We start from the raw sequence: 18,330 nt of genomic DNA on the forward strand, positions 1-18,330 counted from the left end.
TTTGACTCAAGGAGCAAAGGTGTGGGAATTGAATTTAACCAGAGTCCTGTTCCTTCATTTTTATAATTGCATAATACTCGAACACTGGGGATGTGTGGTTGACAGGCGACATGACATTTTTCCGCAGAAAATGCTCGCTTTTCTTGTTGGATTTTTTTTACATAGCCCTCTGGTTTGCCTTTTTCCTGTTGTCGTGTCTCGTTGCCTACATAATTGTTTTAATTAATTGCGAATTGTGCATGCAAAAAGCATAAAGTGCACTTCAAATGTGTGAAAGGGAACAAAAGCGTGAGAGGCTTTTGCTGCACAGCTGGTAATTTATTGACCACAATAGCATCCAGAAATCAGCGTCATCAACAAGAGCGATTACAGAACATGGCTTAACCCCAAAGCCAAACTCATCCCCATCTTCAACCCCATCCTCACAGTCCCAATCCCATTTCCATTTCCATTTCCATTTGCGCAATCCATATAAATCAAATGAAATTAACTGAGAGGGAGCGACCGAGCGATGAGCAGCAAATAGAGTGTTGAATTTTTATAAACCACAAAAACAACGAGCATTGACAATAGACAATCATACTTTATTTACTATAAACTTCGCACATGCATAGTGTTTTTTACGCCAGGAGCAGGAGGAGTGTTTGGCCAGGGTTCCTCAGCCAGGACAGCCAGGCGACAATTTCTTAAATTGTTCGAACAAATGAGAATGGAATAGAAGTAATGGAAGCCAAGGAGAAACCCATTTACAGGCGAGCGCACGTCGCATAAAAAATAAGGCAACGGCAAAAAGTGGAAACTGATTTTGCTACTTTTCAAAGTTCTCGGGATACTCTTCGAAATACAGTAAATGAATTAAAATTTATTAAGAGTTTTCTATTTATATAGTTTTTATGGCTTTTCAATTGTAGCTTAATTGCTGTCTAAAATATTTTAAATATATTTAAGTATGGTTTTATTTTTCATTTTTTAACATTCGAATAAAAATAATAACTTGCTTAATTGAGAAAAATGAAAAAATAAAATACAATGTAAAGAATATAAATAAATTTTTTAAATTTCTTGCTTTAAGTTGTATTTTAGATACCCCTTATAAAAAGTGTATAAGAACTTTAACAGTAAAGAAAAACTCGAGCAAAAAAAAAGAAGAAAGAATGGAGCATTTTACGATTTAGCATGTGTGGACCAACTGTGAGTCGGGTGGTTTGGGTTTGGGTTTGGCGCCTGATGAACCGGCGGACGGACGGACGGAGCTCCAGTGGAGGACCGCCAAGTTCAGCACTTTGGCGCGTCAAGTGCTTTTCATTTTCCGAGCACGTCGTCGCGTCATAAAACAAAAACGCATGAAGCGCAACGGCAAAGGCGAAGCAGCCGCAGCAGAAGAAGCAGAAGCGGGGCATTCGGGCACGTTTAGCATATATATTTTCACACTTGCAATCATACTTTAAGCAGAAAAGTACACTCACACACACGCCAAAGTTTTTACGGTAGTGATGGAAGATTCTAAAAAGAAAACAGAGGTCCTGAAAACAGTATGAAAGAGAGTTAAAAGAATGTGTGTCTACTGTATTTCGAAATAGGAAAAGAATTAGCAGACAATATTCTCTTTGATTAACCGTAGTGGACCCAAATCTTCAAGATTTAGGAAATGTATAAATGCAATTTTGTTGACTTTAAAAATATCTATCAAAATGTAGACAAATTTTTTTAAATCGGATCAAAAATGATCAAAAATGATTTAAGCAACCGCTAGATGAAGCCATCAAAAATTTCTTCGTCTCCCTCGCACTCAGATATTATCTGATAGTCAAAGTTCTTGACAAAGCGTTCTCTCTTGTTTCTTTTAAAATCTTCTCTTCATAATTTTACGTTGTAAGGTATTATTATAAGAATGATTTTTCATATTTGAATAGTTTCCCAAGTTCCATCCCTAAGTCGCCCCCACTCGCGACACTGATAGCAAGTTTTGGGGTCGGGTCGGGACTTTCTCGTATCTTCATTTTCACTCGCAGCCAAAAGCCGTGCCATAAAAGTGCGTCGGGATTGTCGCCAAACTTTTGCTTTCTTTACTGGCTCTTTTTTACCCTTGTGCCTGCCTTGCGTGGGTGTGATGATAATAATTTCAAGAGGCATTCGACTGGGGCGTTTATCTTTTTTATTTTTTTCGGTCTTCATGGCGGCGGCTTTGGGTTAGGCTTTAATTAAAATGTCATAGGCCCCGGTGAGCTGCGCTTAATTACCGAAAATGATGGAAATTTCATAAATTATTTACTTCTCGTATAAATTAATATTAATGTGAGCGGTCGTCTGGCAGGCTGAAAAGTGTCTCGCAGTCGTCTAATAGATGTCAACTCTGCTATCTGCTGCATTAAAGGCCTGACATTATTAACTGAATCGACTTATCACTTTGGCATTAAAAGGATTCCGATGGATGTGCCATAATTTCTGACACTAATGACAGATAATGTTTTCCAAAAACTGAGTACATTAAATATTCCAAGTGCGAAATAGTTGCGACGCATGTCATTATATTTTCCCCCGACGAAAGTTCAAAGGGATGAAACCCCATCTTCCTTCGCCGGATTGGCATCGGCAATGCTTAATGGATCTGAAAGCAGCGTAAAACCATCCTGCAATCCTTTTTGTACCCATTATACCAGGCTCATCCACTCCATCCATCACTTGGCCGTAAAATGAAAACTCTTTATGCTCACAAACTTTCCGGCTGAAGCTTTTTCGATGGCCCGAGGGGTTGGCAGATGGTAGCTGGTGGTTTGTTTTGGCCCGACTGGTTTTCCGGCGGTGACGTCTGTTTCGGCCACGTTGGCAACTTTGCGTGCGGTTTGTCTCCGGTCCAAAGTTCTCGGTCCCTGCGCCCTTTAATGATCCATGCCGCAAATGAATTGCAGTCCAGTTGCAATTGCTGCACTTGATTTGCGGTGCGACTTAATGGTTAACAATTATCTGGTGGCTTTCGGGGGACTGTTGGGGGTTGTTAGGGGTTGGAGTCTACTGTTCCTGAAGTTGACACTAAGTGGGCGGCAGTTGGCACATTGACCAGATTCAAAAGACCAGTCACCAAATGCCCCAAATAAAAGAGAACTTTGGTCGAAGGCGATTTTTGCTTGGATGAAAGATCTTAAAGTACAGATGAATAAGTATAAAGGGTGTTTTTAAGTCATCAGATGCAAAAGTATTGTATTGAATTTAATAAAAAGTATTACAATACAAATATGGAAAACTATTAAGACTTTTATATAATGGAAAATAATAAAAACGAATTATAATTTAAAAATTAGGCCATATTTTCATAACATTTTTAATATTTCTTACAAATTTTCTGGGAGAAAACTCTTTTCTTTTCTTGTAAAACGCAAGTTCTTTTTATTACATTTTCCATGGTTGTTTGTTGGGCAGCTAAATCTATTACACTCCTTTTAGTTAAAAAGGTTAGCTATCATGATTTCCCTATGTAAATTTTATTATCTGATCTCAAGATTATACCCCTTATCTTATTCATATGAACGAGCTTCTTTTGTGGACTTAACCACTGATTGACGGACATCCCTTTAGATTTATCAGTGGCTTCCATCCGCAAACTAAACCACGAAAATGTGTCAGCGACAATTACAAGAAACCGGGTTGGCCACGCCCACTCCATCCGTAGACCCCCTTCCGGCGACCCCCTTCCGTAAGCCCATCCTCTGGCAGCACAATATCAATTATCGGGCTTCAAGTGTCGCTCAAGTGTCACGTCAAACACCAACACAAAATACGAGCAAAGAGCATCGAGCATCGGGCATCGAGCATCGGCATCGAGTATCTAGCATCGCGAACACACATGACAATCCAGTTTCCGCCCCCGGGGCATCCTGGCTGCACTTCTCCACCCATTCCTGCCCCCTCGAATCCCAGGATACCCAGGATACGCTCCTTTATCGCGTGTATGTAAGTAACATTTTGCGCTTTTGACTTTGATTGATTACAAAAGCAATTGAGCATATCGTCAGGCGGGCATAAAAAAGGAAAGAAATCGAGGCAAACGAATTAACATAAATAAAAGAGGCCAAAGAAGGAAATTTTCATTGACAGCTTCCGCAATTAGAAGAATCCAATCCATCCCACCTACAAATTTTAATGGGCAGTGCCTTGTAATTTTCATTAGGGCGCCTGATTTTCCGAAACCGCTTATGGGCCTGCGAGATTTCCATTGGGAACTCCTTCGCAGACAGGCTGTGCCATTAATTAGCCCCATTGAAGCGGGGCCAACGAACGACACCCTTTGAAAGGCTAATGAAAATAAAATTGCAATTACATTTAATTGATAAACTAATCAACAAAGGTCGACGGGCGTTGATTGATGGGCTTCCTTCTCGGGCTTAAAAAATATTTGGGCCGCATCTAATTAGGCTTGCAAACGTTTTGAGGCCGCTTAAAAGTTTTAAACTTTTTGAAAGAGAAATACGGTTTAAAAATTTCTCCAATTTAAGAAAATCTTTCTTTGCTGGCAGCACTGATAAAAATCGTAGTAAATCCACTAATTTCATGTTTAATTTAAATATTTTCCACTAAGATTTTTATTCAATTATATACTTTATTATATGGAAATAAACTTTCAGCAATTATAATATTTACTAGTCTGATTTTTTCATACTAAATTAATCAACTTAAATGTTTTTTATGTAATATATTTCTTATGGGTTATGGGACTTTTTTAATTGTTTAACTTTATAAAATTTTTAACAATATTGTAGTGTAAAATCCATTTTACCATTTTGTAAAAATGAAGTTAATTTTTAAAAATTTTTTGTAATATTGTCGTGTTAAATCCCATTAAGCGAACTCCAAAAGGACACCTTTAAGAGCAGCATATCCTCGAATAAAATCCAATGTGCAGCACTTAGAGGACTGCTTGGGCATTAGAGAGCGTACGGACACATACGTGTGAATCGGTAACTTGATGTGCGCCAGTTGCAGCAGTTTGCCTTTTGCTTTACTTTTAATTACCAACTCAAATTACACGCGCAGACAGACAGACAGACTGAAAGACAGACGGAGAGACAAAGGCGGAACAGCTGTTTGGCTTGTTCTTGGCCAGGAGGAGAACCACTGTACCAACTATCGCAATCGCAGAACTCGGCGTCCGGAGTGCAAAGGCAACCGCAGAAAGCCCGACTTGCTACAACAGACCGACCATCGTCTGTAGACCATCGTTTGCTGCACATTTCATTACAATGCCATTGTATTCAAATCCTATTATAAAGCGTAAAACACTGGGGGAGTGGGCGGGAAAAGGGGGACTGGGGGTGGCGGCAGGACTTCATGTTTGCAGCACGTTTCCACTTTCGCACTTGGTAAACATAAGTTGCCCACGCAGACACACTCACAGACACACAGAGGCGAAGAGATTGCGCTCCGTCCGCCACACTCCATAAAATAATTACCAACACCAGTGCAGGAATAGGAGCTCTGGTCATACACTCGAAAAAAATAGAGTTTCGACATACAATAGTTTGCTATACAAAACTTATTTTTCAAAATGAAAAAAATGTTTTAAATGTTTTTTTTTAAACCAAAAAAAGTTTTAAAAATTAAAGAAAACGAAAGAAAGTTGTTTCTTTCTTAAAAAAGTATTTTGGGATTTTCAACTTCTTTCTAAATAATAATAAAATGAATAATAAAGTACAAAATTAATATAATAAAGGGTTTATGAAACCTTTCCTAAAATGTAAAATTTTGTAAGATATGATACATTACCGATTTGTAGACGTTTATTTTTCTAAGTGTACTATACTACCAGAATGGACTCCAAAAAGTGGGAGGTGCATGAAGCCGGAAGACTTCCATTACAAATGCCGCGCACCCAGCTTGGAAAATTGAAAAGAATAGAGCGAGATGGAGAGTCAAAAAGAGAGAGAGAGAGAGAGATACACGGAAAGCGGCACGAAAGGAAGAGAAGTCCCGTTGGGACCAATGTGCTTAACCCACTACTGACTGGTTAGCCAATTAAATAAATATAAGCGGTACCAGCGGACTAAATTGGATTTTGGCTTACAGTTGCAAGCGCTCACTAAAATCTAGCAAAATAAAAAATAGCAAATATTTATGAGGATTAATAAAATAATCATAGTGATAGCAAAGAATAATTCTTATTATTTGATTATTTTTCTGGGAATAGCAGATTTAATTTTCATGCTGCTGTGAGATAATCTCGATCGCAATTTGACTTAAAGGTCAACAATTGTTGCTTATATTTCTTACGGCAAGATGTAAGAGTAAGAGGTGTTGACTCACATCTTATTGTTTTTTCCAAAGACGATAACAGTGAATAGAAAAAATAATATTTTATGTGCAGTTTATTTGAACAGGGAATATTTTCAGAAACAATATGTTCGTGAATAGCTTAAAGTAGAAATAAATATATTTTCAACACAAAGTAGTACTTAGAAAATTAATTTAATTGTTCTTTTACTTAGAGGCTATTTATTAGTTTTCTTAGTAATTTATTATTTTAATTTTGCATTTATTATTAATTTATTATTTTAACATGAAACATTTTTGGAACCAAATTAAATGCAGATCTCATGCTTTGATTCCATTTTGTAGAAATGTTGAAAGCCAAATTAATTGAATAAAAAAAATATTTGAACTAAAACAAGGAGGACGTGGGGGACAGGGACATCACTAAACATTTTGACTAAATAAAATGCACTGAAATATAAACATCTAAAGGGTCAGCGTTTCGTTTTGTTCATTTAAATTAATAATAATAATAAATTTTTGTCAAATTAGGGGAAAAGTATTTGATAAAATACATATCTAGCGGCCATTTCATTTTTTGCTCTTAACTTTGTATTAGATTGTCCGATTTTTAAATTTTTTCTACATTTCGATAGGTATTAATAAGCACAAAAAAATATGTTAAGATGTGGGCACCAGGCTTTTTTAAAAGTCCTTTAAAGCGACTGTGGGCGTACAAGTGGGCGTGGCGCTCGGTTGAAACAAACTTGCGCTGCGTAGGAAGCCCAAGAGTATGTGTGATTAATCCCAAAGTTCTACCTTCTGTAGTTTCCGAAATCTCAGTGTTCATACGGACAGACAAACAGACAGACATGCGACTTTACTGAATTGATTTTTAGATGTTCACAAAAATGGCCTAGTTCTTAAATAAACAAGAAACATTTTTTCCACTTAACAATTATTTCTTAAAAACATTTGTAATTTACCCAGAAATCTGTTTACAATCTTGAGACAGAAATGAATAAGTACATTTCATAGCAAATAAAAATATAGAATTTCCAAGAAAAGTAACAGATAAGAATGTTTGCTCGCATTGCATTCATTTTTGAAGACCACGCCGCCATATGAAATACAATACAATATGGTTTTAAAATTGAATTGATTTTCTTGATGCCTCTCTTGAATTTCCGCTTCACATAAATATTTGATTCCTTTATAAGAGTTGTCTACTGTGGTAGCAAGATCGCCAAGAGTATATGGTTTTTATTTACCTTTTCGTTACCTATAGGTAACAAATATGTGCATAAAATTACCCTTGCTACATTTTTAGGTAATTAATTAATTATCAAGAAATAAGATCTTTAAAAGAAGAAAACATAACGTAGCTTAAATAGCTTTAAAATTTCGTCTTTGATAAACGAAAAATACAGGGATAAAGCGTCCACTTAAAGGCGATGCTATTGCTTCAATTTTTAAAAATTAGAATTGGAGACAATAATTTTTTTTAACTGTGGAAGGATGAACATCCCATCACATTTTGGATAGATTGTAACATTTCAAAGCGAACTCACATTAAAAATATTCCCTCAAATTTCTTAAATATGTATTCATATCTAAATGCATTTTTATACCCTTGCAGAGGGTATTATGATTTCAGTCAGAAGTTTGCAACGCAGTGAAGGAGACGTTTCCGACCCCATAAAGTATATATATTCTTGATCAGCATCACTAGACGAGTCGATCTAGCCATGTCCGTCTGTCCGTCTGTCCGTCTGACCGTCTGTCCGTCTGTCCGTCTGTCCGTCTGTCCGTCTGTCTGTTTCTACGCAAACTAGTCTCTCAGTTTTTGAGCTATCGGGATGAAACTTTCCCAAAAGTCTTCTTTCTATTGCAGGTAGTATATATGTCGGAGCCGACCGGATCGGACAACTATATCTTATGGCTCCCATAGGAACAATCGGAAAAAAAAAACTTTAACAAATTCTAGCTTCGGTGTTTTTTGAAATATTACCTTCTACTTTTGGGAATGTTATTTTTTAAATATATCTGAATTTCGAATTAATTATTTAAAAAATCGGACTACTATATCATATAGCTGCCATAGGAACGATCGGAAAATTAATGGAAAAGTAATAGGAAATAAATTTTAGCTTCTTTGGATTTTATTGTATTATCTTCTACTCTAGGATATGACTCTTTTTAAATATTTCCGAATTTCAATTTTAATTTAATCAAAATCGGACGACTATATCATATAGCTGCCATAGGAACGATCGGAAAATTAATGGAAAAGTAATAGGAAATAAATTTTAGCTTCTTTGGATTTTATTGTATTATCTTCTACTCTAGGATATGACTCTTTTTAAATATTTCCGAATTTCAATTTTAATTTAATCAAAATCGGACGACTATATCATATAGCTGCCATAGGAACGATCGGAAAATTAATGGAAAAGTAATAGGAAATAAATTCTAGCTTCTTTGGTTTTTATTGTATTATCTTCTACTCTAGGATATGACTCTTTTTAAATATTTTCGAATTTCAATTTTAATTTGATCAAAATCGGACGACTATATCATATAGCTGCCATAGGAACGATCGGAAAATTAATGAGAAATATTAGAAAATTGAACATTTTTGCGATTTGTTAATTAATAGGAATGATCTGCAAGGGTATATAAGCTTCGGCTGGCCGAAGCTAGCTTCCTTTCTTGTTTTAAATAAATTAATTAAATTAATTTTCTAGATTTAAACGCTTAACGATTTGGAATTGAACTACGAACTCAACGCGAAGTGATAAACTATATTTGATAAACAGTTTTTTTGTACTCTTCATTCATACGCAAAAAAATCCATAAATTAATCTGGGTAAGAGCGAAACACCAATAGTCAAAACACTCCAAAATTGAAAAAGAGTTTAATATTGTTAACATGTAAATTTCATCAAATCTTATTAATCTTATCTTATTAATTTTGTTCACAAAATATTTTGTTTAGAATAATGTTTCTAGGCTTGAATGGCAATAGATTGGGAATTTAATTACATGCTCATTTTATATTTAAACAATATGTTTTGGACAAAGTACTAATGTTTTGAAGAAAAATAGAGTAAGGATTTGTGTCGAAAAACGAATTTGTTTGTTTCTATTTTGTCCATCTGATAACTTATGCAAACAATCCATGAGAATTTTAGAAAGATTAAAAAAAAACGAATGTTTGTATTTTCCTTAAGTAGTTTGCACAGGACAAAATACTGTTGTTTTTACGGAATTTAAAATTTCTTGCTGAAGCCGGATTTTTTATTCTGTGGAAAAATCAACACTTGTTTGTATGGGTTTGAAATAATCTTTTATTTACGACTATACTGCACAAAATACAAACAAATTTCTTGTTGAAACCGGATTTTTTGTCTTTGCGCAGAAAGTATAAAAATGCGCGACATTATCAGAAATGTTATTATACTTCAGAAAGAATTCGTTCAATAATGTTGTTCAAGAAAGAGCTCACCTTCTTTTTCGTAGGCCTTTGCTTCTACGCAGCAATGGGCAATGTCATTGAAAGACGACAAATTGGAGGAGGATCTCAGCATCCTTTAAGTTTGCCTACATCTGGTGACGCAGCAATGGACCACGTCATTGAAAAACGACAATTTGGAGGAGGATTTCAACATCCTTTAAGTTTGCCTACATATGGTGATAGGCAACAAGCCTTTTATGGAACCCCAGAAGGAAAGAAAACAAAACAGATCTTAGTGGCCGCAGCATGCGGAGCGGCAGGATCAGTTGGTGGTGTTGCAGGAGCTGCCGTGGCAGGAGCAGCTTGTTCACAAATCCCCACATAATACCCTTCCTCACAGAAGCAAATGTAATAAACGCGTGTTGCATGCTGAAATACAAATTCAGTTTGAGCAAGAACATTTTTTTGTAATTTTTTATTAAGTTCTGATAAAATGTTTCCTCGGTTTATAGGCTAAAAATTGGGCCTTTTTAAAACTTAAAATAATTAAAAAAGATTTAAATTTTAGTTTCCGTAGTTTTCCCAACTAGACCTCTTTTTCAAAATGTCGTTTTTATGGGGTCGGAAACGCTTCCTTCTAGCTGTTATATACTTTTACACGAATACAATATACCCTTTTACTCTACGACTAACGGGTATAATTAAGTCAATATGAGAGCAAAACGAAGAAAAAAATGTCATAGTTTCGATTCGATGTGTAGAAATTCCAAACCCAATTGCCCTATTTTTCGACCAGAGTTTTGAGTGCATGTGCTGGCAGAGAAGTCGATCGAAGGGGTCGATCGATATCGAAATCGAGGATGGGCCACCGCAACATTTGCTGTGACGGCTGTCAGAGGCGCGACTTCCGGGGTCGCCGTTTCCGCTGTTTGCGCTGCGTGAACTTTGACCTCTGCGGCGATTGCTACGACCAGCGGCTGGAGACGCAGGACCATCGCTTCGATCATCCCATGCAGCTAATCCTGGATCCTTCGGAAGATCTTTCGTCCTTTCTGCTCAATGGCCAAGTGCCGGAAATTGTTCACCTCTCGAATTGCTTCACCTGTCCGTATTGCAGACAATCTGGGCAGACGGCCAAGCGGCTGATTGAACACGTGTGTGCCGAGCATCGCCTTTCGGAGGACTATGTGGTCTGTCCCCTGTGTGCCGGACTGCCAGGCGTTGAGCTGGTGGCCATTTGCAATCTATCGCGGCACCTCCTGCTCAACCACATCGATCATGCCAACTTCCTGGAGCCCGACTCGCCGCCACTGCGAAGGATCTTTGCCCGAAGTCGCATTCGCCGAAGACGACAAGTGCAAACTCAATCAAGGGGCTTCGATTTAATCCTACAGCTGTCGACGGTGGAGAACCAGCTGCCACCCAGCATCATCGTAGATCCTCCAGAGGAGAAGCAGCCTGCTAGTTTGGTCATTGCGGAACCCAAAGTCAAAAAGCCAGCCGAGCAATATCTTCTCATGCAGTTTATGGAGCAGCAGGAAATCCTTTGCCAACAGGAAACGGAAATGACGGGCAGTCAAAGGCGGAGACATGCCCTCTTCGCTGAGCATCTGATAATTTCCCTTTTATGCAGCGAAGAACTGCAGCTGCCGGAGGAGAAAAAGCCAGTTGGGCTGTCCAAGGTCATGTCGGTAATGTCCTTGCCGTGGACGAGGGCGTGGCAGGCCACACAGCTGGGCGGATTAGAGGGGGAGGGACCGAGGATTGAGATTCCCCCGGATGATGGGAAAAATATGGAAAAAGTGCCGGCAGAGGAGGCCATTGATTAGTGGCGAATGTTGTTTTTATTTCCAATCATAATGATCTCGATTTGTGGTTGTGTTAACACTTAAAAAACATTTCAATGCTAAAGAACTTTCAAAATTTTTGTGATCTCTTTGGGTTATATTTGTACCAAACTAAAATGTGTTTTCTTTTTAACAAAAAACGATAAGAAAAGTCAAGCTTAATCTAAACCATTTAATTTCTTGCAGTTCTATTTTAACAGGCACTCGACTACAATTTTAGTGCAATTGTTTTATTGATGTTATTTTTTTCAAATTTGACTTGAAAAATCTATGATTGAAATAAAATTGCGTGTCTAAAATCGGAATAAGTTAGTTAAAAATAGGCTGAATAAGGTTGGGGATATTCAATCGCTCTTATTTAAAATACAAATATTTATATTTGTTGTCGGGGTCAAATGCAAAGAAATATACTGCATGCATATTCCGTTTACGAAAGCCAAATTATGTGGTATTGACCAATTTTTTGATTCGCAATTAAGAAAATATTTAAATTTGTTTCATCAAAATTTCATATTTTTATTGGAGCGTTTAGTTTAAGGCGTCGATATTTTTCTTGCATCGTTTTAGCTGTTTACCAGCCACCAAATCCTCCTTGCTGTTGCTGCTGTTGTTGGTCTCCGAATCCACCTCCAAATCCACCTCCGAATCCTTCTTGCTGTTGCTGTTGCTGTTGGCCTCCAAATCCACCTCCGAATCCATCTTGCTGTTGCTGTTGTTGCTCTCCTCCGAATCCACCTCCGAATCCACCTCCAAATCCTTGCTGCTGTTGTTGCTGTTGGTCATTGAATCCACCTCCGAATCCACCACCCCACTGAGGAAGTGCAGCCGCCATGGCGAAGAGGGCAAAGAAAAGGATCTGTGAGAAAGTAAATATCCCGATTTAGTCCTTTGGATCCGTCGTGAAATAAAATTAGGTTTAAAAACTCACCAAAAACTTCATGTTGCTGATGCTACGGCTGATCTTGCTTGTATGAATAATATTTTCGGACGCTCCGGTCTTTTTATACTCTCCGCCAATCTCGTTGTGTCGTCACGTGCCTCCAAGTACATTGAAAAGGCCAGACGGACACAAGTACACGCCATTAAATTTGAACCACGAAAAAAAAAAAAACAAATCACAAAAATTTCCATCCGTCTGGGAGTTTCAAATGTTTGGGCACTGATTAGAAGTCTGCGCCCCAATGGAGCAACCCTTCAGTGGCGTTCGTATCAGTAAAAAACCAGCGGACTCTGGTTTTGGAGCCTAAACATAAGATTGGAAATGTTAGAAGGCGACTTGGGAACAGACTTTATTTGTGATTGCTACATTTCCACGCATTTAAAGCGTGACAAGGCTCATGTGCCCCCAAAACGTATAGAATAATCAAGTTTTTTAATAAATAGAGAACATTTTGCAATATTAAAGTGAGAATTCCGATTTCATTTACTTAACCATCCGGTGCATTTTGGAAGTTTGCTCTTAAGTCATTTATATATATTTTCGTTTGTTATACATTTTGTAAAACATTATTTTTATTTTTAAAATTATATAAAAAATTTAATCAAATGCTTTTAAAAAATAATAAAATAATCTTAAGTCTAACGTTCTACAAAGTTTCCTATATTTTCATTTCTATAGTTTCTGTTATATTTATAATATTCTTTTGGTATAAATAATACCTTTTTATATTAAAAAGTTTCTAAATTTGTATTAAAATTTTATATAATTTTTTTCTCTGTACTCAAGCTTAAATTCAGCCTAAAAGCCTACTGTTAAATAACTAGTTTCAAATTAAACAAATACAAAATTTCGCCAATTTTTATACAACTATAGTTTTCAATAAAAATCAAAAAAGCTTTCAATCGGCGCTTAGCTAATCAGCTCCGAAATAAGCAAAACAAATTAATAAAAAGAAAGATCAGGCTAAAGGTCCGTAGCCCTGATCAGAAATCAGCCCTGTCAATGGCGTGCTGGAATTTTGTCATCTCATCGCGGACGATTAATCTGAAAAACGACAAGCGAATTCAGCTTGGGGTATATAGATTTCAATTGGAAAGAATAAACAAAATAAAAGCAACAAAGCTGAATTTATTACTTTGTTTTGGTGCCGGACTCTGCAAACAGTCAATTTTTCGCTATAAAAGCCCTGACCATCGACGTTGATTTAGTTAGAACACTTTCAACCGTGTAAACAATCTATCAACCAAAATGAAATTCTTCGTAAGTTCTTCGAGGTCTTCAAAAATATTTTTGGGTGACTGGAGCTCACAGATTGCCGTTTTCTTTCTTCTCTCCTTGTAGATTGTCTTCTTCGCTCTGATCGCTGTGGTCTTCGCTGGCTACGGACAGGGTGGACACGGCCAGCAAGGATTCGGACAGGGTGGACACGGTCAGCAAGGATTCGGACAGGGTGGACACGGTCAGCAAGGATTCGGACAGGGTGGACATGGCCAGCAAGGATTCGGACAGGGTGGTCACGGCCAGCAAGGATTCGGACAAGGTGGACACGGCCAGCAAGGATTTGGTCAGCAAGGACATGGCCAGCAAGGATTCGGACAAGGAGGACACGGAGGACACGGTCAGCAAGGACACGGCGGACGTTACTAAAAGAGCAGCGTAATAAAATAAACTAAAACTCTAAAAAAAACACTTAAAAATTTGCATTATTAATTTCCAAACCAGATTTAAAATTTTAAAAAAGTTGAAAATTCCAAGAATGTTAAGTTTTTAACGTCCCATTTTTTTCAGGAACTTAGGATACAAATTTCGTGGCAATATAAATTAGGGATGTCTGAAAATACCGATATATATTAATGTTTTACCGAAATAAATAACAGAAAAGTTTGTTTTGCTACGTGTGCTATGATAATGCACTATATTACACATTCAACGATCTTCCATTATCGGTTCATTAATCTGTGAATGATGTGTGTATAAATACCATGCGTTCGCTTATTGCAATACGCATTTGGAATTTGAAGAGAAATGCAATTGCTTGTAAGTAAACACAGCCCAAGCGAACAAAAGTTTTGTTTAATTTATTTTTAAAAAAAATTCTCACAGCAAATAATTATAATTTGCTTGGCGGTTTCGCTAGCGAGCAGTCGAAGTTCCCATGACGTGTTGTACGAAGGAAGTGGTGGCGGATCGTATGAAGAAGGTGTTTTTCATGGATCAATTCCAGTAGTTGGGAACCGCCCGGGAAACTGGCAGAGACCAGGAAGCTGGAACAATCCGGAACATGGTCCTGCATATTGGAACCATCCCGGTCCTTGGAAAAATCCAGGAGATTGGAACCACCCCGGTCCTTCACAAAATCCTGGAGGATGGAATAATCCCGGTCCCGAACAAAATCATGGAGGATGGAACCGTCCCTTTCCTTCAAGAAATCCTGTAAGCTGGAACCATCCCGGTCCTTCACGATATCCGGGAAGCTGGAACCACCCTGGCTCTTGGCAAAATCCCGGAAGCTGGAACAATCCAGGACCTTGGCGAAATCCAGGAAACTGGAACAATCAGGAAGGAGTTCCTGCTCGATACCCTAGTGGCCAAAGTCCCGATGATGGAAACACAAGTGGGCCCTATCCTTCCGGCGGATCTTCCACTGTAAGCGGAAACACAGGCAATGGAAATAGTGACGGGGAAAATTCTGAGAGTACAAGTCGCGGACAAAGCAGCGGAAATATTGGTGGCAAATACGAGATCGTAGATTTAAAAGCCCCTCGAGCTTAAAAAATAAATTTCGTTTGTGACCGTAAAGCTTTGCATTTATAATAAGAAAGACAATATATTTAAAAATGTTTATACTCTATCTCTAATAAAAAAAAAAGTGTGTTTTAATGAAAATCCTTTTTATCCTTATAAAAAATTTGATATAAAATATCATAATTAGATAAATTATATATAAGTTAATGAAATGCACAGGGCCGCCCTTGGCGGTTTACCTGAGATTGAATATTAAAAAAAAAGTGGAACTCAAATTATATCTCAACAATTGTCAGGTTCCGAATCGTAAATATCTCAATATCTTTAAATATCTTCGCATTATCGTACTTCCAAAAAAGGAATAATATTTATGAAAGATAAGGTGTGTTTTTTTAGCCTTTCTCCGTATAAAATTTTCTTATCAATATTCTTCGTGTGGCCGCTGAGTTGTAAGAGTCAAAGCATCACTCGAAATGAGATTACTGGTGAGTTGAGAGCAATACTCGGCGATGGCAGAGCAAGTCATTTTTCAGAATCAATACGTTTACACTTGGTACTTTGAATTCCAGATTATCATAGTTTTTGTCTTGTTGGACTCTGCCTGGATCGAGGGGCAACGAATAAGCCACAGAGGCAAAGCTGTGAGAGGATTTTTCCTGAAATCAGCTTCCGGAAAAACGCTACCCATTGTCTACGTCGGAAGGGGCCAACCAACTCCCAACTCAGAAAATATATCACGTGGAAAACAACTGCCTATTGCCTCATCCTCTGAAAAGGTCCCAACAATTCCTGGATTCCAAAACCTCCCATCAATTTCCACTTTTAACAGAGAATGTTCTGAACTAATTTCTGTTCGTGGAGGCACCATATTGATTCCCGGCGTTAGGGGCGTCCTACCAATTCCAGGCAGTAAGGGGGCCCTCATGATCCCCGGCTGCATAAATATAGCCAATTTTCAGAACCGCGACGCTTCCATCGATAGCAGCCAATTTGGTCTTAGAAACCCTGGTAACCAAAAACCTGGCGAAAGTAAATATGAAATTATAGACTTAAAGAATTCTTGACTTTAGAAAAATTGTATATTCAAAGGATGTAATAAAATAACTAATTGCTAACATAGATATAATAACAATTTCTGTCCGCGGCGTTTTTGGGTTTCATTGCTACTCGAAAAATAAAATATGTAGCTACTCTCTATATTATTTCTTTGTTTCTTTTTGTATATAATTATTTTATTAATAAATTCAGCCCAAAAGAATGCTTAAAGATCAGCGCCATTGTCACATGAAAAATATTGACCCTGTTTTGAACTAGAGTAAAAGTCACAAACCTTTTAATCGGGGCTTACCTAATCAGCTCCGAAAACACACAAAAACAAGCGAATTAAATGCAAGATCAAGGTCCCCTTCCTGATAGCATAAGAGTTACTCGATGTTGGGCCAAATTGTGTCGTCTCATTGCAGTGACAAGCGAATAAACATCGAAAACAATACAAAAATTCTAGTATTTTGTTTTGGTGGCGGCAGCTGCAAAATTTCGGCTTTTTGCTATAAAAGCCCTGCCGATCGACGTTGAATTAGTTAGAACACTTTCAACTGTGTAAATAATCAAACTACCAAAATGAAATTCTTCGTAAGTTCCGCAAAGTCTTGAAAAAGATTTTGGCAGGGTATATTAATTTTCCTCGATTTATTTCGTTATAGATTGTCTTCTTCTTCGCTTTGATCGCTGTGGCTCTTGCCGCAGGACGTGGAAACCAGCAGGGACATGGTCAGCAAGGATTCGGTCAAGGAGGACAGGGTCAGCAAGGAGGACACGGCCAGCAAGGATTCGGTCAGGGAGGCCAAGGAGGACGTGGACAGCAAGGAGGACACGGCCAGCAAGGATTCGGTCAGGGCGGACAGGGAGGACATCAACAGGGAGGACGTGGAGGTGGACGTTACTAAAGAGATTGAAAAATAAAAATCTGAAAGCTCAAGCGTTCGTTTTGTTTATTAATAATAATAGTACATTATGGTCAAAGTAGAGGAAAAAGTATTTGATAAAATCCATATTTTTAAAAAAAAGCTCAACAAAAATTCTTCCATTTCTTCCAATTAAATACATTTTTTTGTGAAATCATTTGTTATTTAGCTAGAAATCTGTGCGCAATCTTGAGATATAAATTAATAAGTACATTTTATAACAAATAAATATATAGAAATTCAGAGACATCATTTGTTATTTAGCTAGAAATCTGTTCACAATCTTGAGACAGAAATTAATAAGTACATTTTATAACAAATAAATATATAGAAATTCCAAGAAAAGTAGCAGATAAGATTGTTTGCCCGCATTGCATTCGAGCATACTAATTTTTGAAGACCACGCCGACACGTGAAATACATTACAATATGGTTTTAAAGTTTAAACAAACCTTGCATAAAAATATTTGATGTATATTAATATATCCACTTAAACCACACATTCATGGGATCCAATTATTTTTAAATGTATAAGTAGAAGAGTATTTCAAAATTGTCACAGTAAAATCTATATTTTTCTATATAAGACAAGCGTGACTAAGTGAGCTCAGATTATTTTCATAATGAAATTATTGGTGAGCAGTCATATGAAAAATGATTAAAAATATTTATTTGAACAATGGTATTTCTTATTTAAATTATAGATTGTTCTAGTAGCTTTTTTGGCAATTGGTCTGTGCACGGCCCAAAAATCCGAGCACTATAGTTTTACTTCCCGGATCTTGTGCTCTATTAAAGATGGGAAAAGACATTGTGTTCCATGTTCGACTTCCAACGGTATAATTAGTTGCACTCCTAGTGGCGGTAGTACATTTGCTCAAGGTTCTGGATCACAAAGCAGTGTTTTTGAAGGGCATTCATCCATTTATGACCCAAACGCAAGTAATGGTGGAAGAATTCTTGCTCCAACTGTAAAACCGATCGAACCTAGTGGAAGAACTCTTGCTCCAACTGTGATGCCGATTGTACCAGGAAATTTCGGAGGTTACTCACCGATCTACGACACAAACGCAAATAATGGCGGAAAAAATCTGGCTCCAACTGTAAGGCCAATCAAACCTAAACATATCGGAAATA

General features: G+C 37.4%; 5 protein-coding genes across 5 annotated transcripts; 4 read left to right on the plus strand and 1 right to left on the minus strand.

The window, feature by feature from the left end:
* The first annotated feature begins 10,408 nt into the window (after window positions 1-10,408).
* Window positions 10,409-12,401, plus strand: LOC108064256 (uncharacterized). Its single transcript, XM_017151690.3, has one exon. The coding sequence runs from the start codon at window positions 10,558-10,560 to the stop codon at window positions 11,524-11,526; it is 969 nt and encodes a 322-aa protein (XP_017007179.1). The 5' UTR covers window positions 10,409-10,557; the 3' UTR covers window positions 11,527-12,401.
* Window positions 12,036-12,619, minus strand: LOC108064257 (heterogeneous nuclear ribonucleoprotein A1). The gene is made up of 2 exons (XM_017151691.3): window positions 12,473-12,619; window positions 12,036-12,400 (listed from the first exon to the last, which is right to left on the minus strand). Exons 1-2 carry the CDS (start codon window positions 12,482-12,484, stop codon window positions 12,116-12,118), a joined length of 297 nt encoding a protein of 98 aa, XP_017007180.1. The 5' UTR covers window positions 12,485-12,619; the 3' UTR covers window positions 12,036-12,115.
* Window positions 12,620-13,625: 1,006 nt separating this feature from the next.
* On the plus strand, window positions 13,626-14,170 carry LOC108064201 (antifungal protein). The gene is made up of 2 exons (XM_017151606.3): window positions 13,626-13,744; window positions 13,826-14,170. Exons 1-2 carry the CDS (start codon window positions 13,733-13,735, stop codon window positions 14,129-14,131), a joined length of 318 nt encoding a protein of 105 aa, XP_017007095.2. The 5' UTR covers window positions 13,626-13,732; the 3' UTR covers window positions 14,132-14,170.
* Window positions 14,171-14,287: 117 nt separating this feature from the next.
* LOC138911879 (melanoma-associated antigen D1-like) lies at window positions 14,288-15,263 on the plus strand. Its single transcript, XM_070211485.1, has 2 exons — window positions 14,288-14,521; window positions 14,588-15,263. Exons 1-2 carry the CDS (start codon window positions 14,510-14,512, stop codon window positions 15,254-15,256), a joined length of 681 nt encoding a protein of 226 aa, XP_070067586.1. The 5' UTR covers window positions 14,288-14,509; the 3' UTR covers window positions 15,257-15,263.
* A 1,491-nt stretch (window positions 15,264-16,754) lies between these two features.
* On the plus strand, window positions 16,755-17,207 carry LOC123003246 (heterogeneous nuclear ribonucleoprotein A1-like). The gene is made up of 2 exons (XM_044395190.2): window positions 16,755-16,861; window positions 16,933-17,207. Exons 1-2 carry the CDS (start codon window positions 16,850-16,852, stop codon window positions 17,173-17,175), a joined length of 255 nt encoding a protein of 84 aa, XP_044251125.1. The 5' UTR covers window positions 16,755-16,849; the 3' UTR covers window positions 17,176-17,207.
* The last annotated feature ends 1,123 nt before the right edge of the window (window positions 17,208-18,330 follow it).

This window comes from Drosophila takahashii, chromosome 2L, assembly GCF_030179915.1.
Source record: "Drosophila takahashii strain IR98-3 E-12201 chromosome 2L, DtakHiC1v2, whole genome shotgun sequence".
NCBI lineage: Eukaryota > Metazoa > Arthropoda > Insecta > Diptera > Drosophilidae > Drosophila > Drosophila takahashii.